The sequence below is a fragment of the Equus asinus genome, chromosome X (genome assembly GCF_041296235.1).
Source record: "Equus asinus isolate D_3611 breed Donkey chromosome X, EquAss-T2T_v2, whole genome shotgun sequence".
NCBI lineage: Eukaryota > Metazoa > Chordata > Mammalia > Perissodactyla > Equidae > Equus > Equus asinus.
Genome location: NC_091820.1, coordinates 49,003,586 through 49,007,493, shown reverse-complemented (window position 1 = coordinate 49,007,493; position 3,908 = coordinate 49,003,586). Strand labels below are relative to the sequence as shown.

At 43.6% G+C, this 3,908-nt stretch overlaps 1 protein-coding gene across 1 annotated transcript; it reads right to left on the bottom strand.

Moving 5' to 3' along the window:
- Nucleotides 1-1,249: 1,249 nt before the first annotated feature.
- LOC139042604 (ferritin heavy chain-like) lies at nt 1,250-3,159 on the bottom strand. The gene has a single exon (XM_070501757.1). It carries the CDS (start codon nt 1,796-1,798, stop codon nt 1,250-1,252), a length of 549 nt encoding a protein of 182 aa, XP_070357858.1. The 5' UTR covers nt 1,799-3,159.
- Nucleotides 3,160-3,908: the final 749 nt, after the last annotated feature.

Below are 3,908 nucleotides of genomic sequence, written 5' to 3'. Positions count from 1 at the left end.
TCTCAGATTTTACATGCCATGCGTTTCCCACCCTTCCTCCCCAGATGTGCCCCTGGCAAAATCCCCAGACTAAGAAATAGCACTACCATCAACCCAGGTGTTCAAGTCCAAACACCAGAACCGAGATTATTTTCATTTCCCATTTCTCACCTCTGGTCCATGAGCAAATCTTCTTGATTCATGCAAATGCATCTGGAATTTGTCTAGGTCTCTTCATTTCCTCTGTCACCACCACAGTTCCAGCTACCGTCATCTCTCTTCTGGACTAGCTACATTATCTCCTAACTTGTCTCCCAGCTTCAACTCTCCTGACCCCTCTACATTCTTCTAAGCAGCCAGAGTCACTGACAACACTCAGGGAGAATTATTGTACGTTATAGTCAATATCACAAATTTGACTTTCAGCCTTGACATTATATTTTTCACTCCTTCTATTGATGTAATTTGGGGTTTTGGGTACCATGGTACTTTAATGGAAGAAAGGGGACAATTGAAGGAAAAAACAATATTTGGATGTTTTGTAAGGGCAATATGCAGGTCCAGCTCGGTGACCTGGGAAGTCACTCCCGTGTCTATGGGAAAGTCAGCCTAAGGCTCAGTTACCATTATCACTGTTGCCCAGGGTGAGCTTGTCAAAGAGATAGTCTGCCAAGCTGGCTTTTGGGGTCTCCACTTTGCTATCTAGTTAACATTAACAAGCAATAATATTTGCATATTTTATTAATCAAAAAAATTTCAGGTAAAATTTAAGAACCCTTTGTTTTAATCCCTGCCCAATCCCATTCCCTTCACTCCTTCCCCAGAGGCAATTGGGGAATCACAATTGTGATTTTCAGGCCACGTCTTTAGGCTTTTACCATGCACAGGTACCCACATTCACCAGGGTCCCAGACCAGCCACCCCACACCCCCACTTTGTTTATGAGGGGAAGATTGATTTTGTGTTTCCCAGGGTCCCATGGAATACCTTCTCCCTCCATCCACAGAGATCCCGAGCTGCATGTGGATGGGACATGGGTGGGCGGAGAGACTCCTGGATACCTGACTTAAAACTTAAAAGATGAGATCTGCACACATGAAATCAAGGACAGAGCTTTATTTATTTAGGAACCACATAACTGTATTGGAAGAAATGGCAAAACTGGAAGAAAAAAAAAGTGAACGTTTTGCAAGGGCAATATTGCAATATGCATGCTCGGTATGGTGATCAGGGGAAGTCACCCTGTGGCTCTGGGGAAAGCAGTCCAAACTCAGTTGTTACTGCCGTCCCCCAGGGTGAGCTTGTCGAAGAGGTACTCTGCCAGGCCGTCTGCTGGGGCCCCCATCTTGAGCAGGTTGGTGAGATGGTCCCCCAACTCCTTCATGGACTTGACTTCCTCGAGCAGGAGGTGACTCTCCAGGAAGTGGCACAGATGGGGATCCGCCTTGTCAGTGGCCAGCTGGTGCAGATCGAGCAGGCTCTGGTTGACGTTCTTCTCCAGCTGGAGCGCACACTCCATGGCCTTCAGGCCGCTCTCCCAGTCGTCGCGGTCTGGCTTCTTGATGTCGCCAAGGCGGAGGCGGCCTCCGCGCTGGTTCTGCAGCTGCATCAGCCTCTCGGCGTGCTCCCTCTTCTGGCGCGACTGCTGCAGGAACAGCTGGAAGAAGTGCTTCAGGGCCACGTCGGCCCTGTCGAAGTAGTAGGCCATCGACATGTACACGTAGGAGGCGTACAGCTCCAGGCAGATCTGGCCGTTGATGGCGGCCTCGCAGTCGGGGTGGTAGTTCTGGAGCACCTGCGAGGGCTGCGCGGTCGCCATGGCTGGAGGCGCGAAGGCGAAGGCGACCTCAAGGTGTTCCCAGAGTAGGTGATGAAGGCGCCGTTGGGTGAGCTCTGGCTCAGTGGCAGTTCTGGCTCGCGACCAAAATGGCGTCACACCAAATTGGGAGTGTCCGTTATTTTACGGAGGTGGGGGAGATCCGTTTTACGTTACGTTACGTTACGTTGCGTCACGTCACATTGTGTCACGTTACGTTATGTTATATTACTTTACGGTGGGCGGGGTAGCTGGGAGGGGCTCAAGCGTGGTGTTCTAGGTTGGATCAGGGCTTGGATGAATCCGGGAGACTGTGTGCTAAGCGTCAGCACTATATGATATTTTAAAACTTTATTCATGAATATAGATGCAAGCATCTTAAGTTAATCATTTGCATGATTTCTTTGAGCAGCTTAATTGAATATTGTCCTAATGTGATTGTTTCATTAAATATAGTGCTTTTGAGGTCTCATTAGTTATGTTTAATATCGCACAGTTTTATTTGAATGTTAGATAAATCAGTGATTTCAACATCCATACTGATGACACTTCTGATAGCCTCCTCACTCGGTTCCTAGACTTAGTAAGTCCAGTGACCTCCGCTTTTCTCTTTCTAGTCATGGTCTAGTTCACGCTCCTCTGACAGGAGAGCACCACCTCTAGAGCCTCAGTGAATCTTTCCACCTCTCCGTCTTTCACTCTTTCTGAGCTTGTTCTTCACTCCCTTTATTCTCTCATCTCTTAATCTTTCAGCACAGTCCTAGAAGCACGTTCCTTCTGCCCTGTCTGGAGCCCGGTAGGACAGATTCAATGATCTCATCGCTGATATCCTAGATTTGCTCTCCCCCTTCACCTGGCTTGTCAATTACCTTCCTCTTGGCTACGTACACACTTCCCTTTTCTCTGGCAGAAAACAAAAGGTTTAGGTGCATTCTTAGAGAAAGCACTTACCCACGGGGATGTATTCATTCCCTCCAACCTCATTTGTTCTTTCGCTGACACTCAACAAGTCTCTTTGTAAGCCCAATTATGTTGTATGGAATGAGCCACCGTGGTAGGGAATACCACTGATCTCAAATGGCCTTTCCTTCATTCATTAATTCATTCAACAAATACTTATTGATTACCTGCTATGGCCCAGGCGCTGGTCTAGGATTTGGGCATATATGAGTAACAAAGAGAAACAAAGTCTCTGTTTCCTTAGTGTTGTATTCTAGTGGAGAAGCAGACAAAAACAAAACAAAACAAAAAAACTACCATTTTTCCCCCTTATTGTCTCAAGTAAATACATACAAGATATTACACATGTGCATGGAAATAAAAAAGACGAAATATGTTCATAGAATTCAAGGATATTATAGTGGGAGACAGAAGATCAACCTAGGTATTTATAATTAATTTGTGCATTAATTCAACAACCATTCATATACTCCAAATATGTGTCAGACGCTGTGTTTGATTCTTGAGATGTGCAGAAGAATCAAATGTGGTCTGTGTTCTCAAGTTATAAGACAGAATGACAGAATATTATAAGTACTCTCAGGTAAAGTTAGGATAAAATGCCTAATTTCACATAAAGATTTAATCCCATAGCTTTGATTAATGCACCTTTTTTGGTCTCTGTTTCTCTTTTGGAAGCTTATCCTATTTTATGATCAGAGTTTATGAAGAAAGAAAAGGATCACATATCAAATGTCATGATGTAAACTTATTTAAACAGTTCTAGAGACATTTAATTGCTGATTCTGTAAAGAAATAAAATAACAACAGTGTCTATTTCATAAGTTGATTTTAATGATAAAATCACACACTAGAGATGGAAGAGAATTACGTGGTCAGTTTCTGAGTGAGATAATGTTGTGTTCTGTGTTTTCTTAACACCAGTGTTGAGTCTTAATGTAATTGTAGACTTTCAAAGTTTCCTTGGGAGATTTCAATTTAGACTTGATTGTAAGAATCTATTTAAGTAGGAGTCTTGATGTTGTAGAGCATTTTCTCAGTATTTCCCAAGATTATTTAATAATTAATTTCTACCTACAATTTTACACTTCAAATACTTGAAATAATAAGACTATTGAATGGTTATGTGTATACTAAGGAATGATAATGGTGT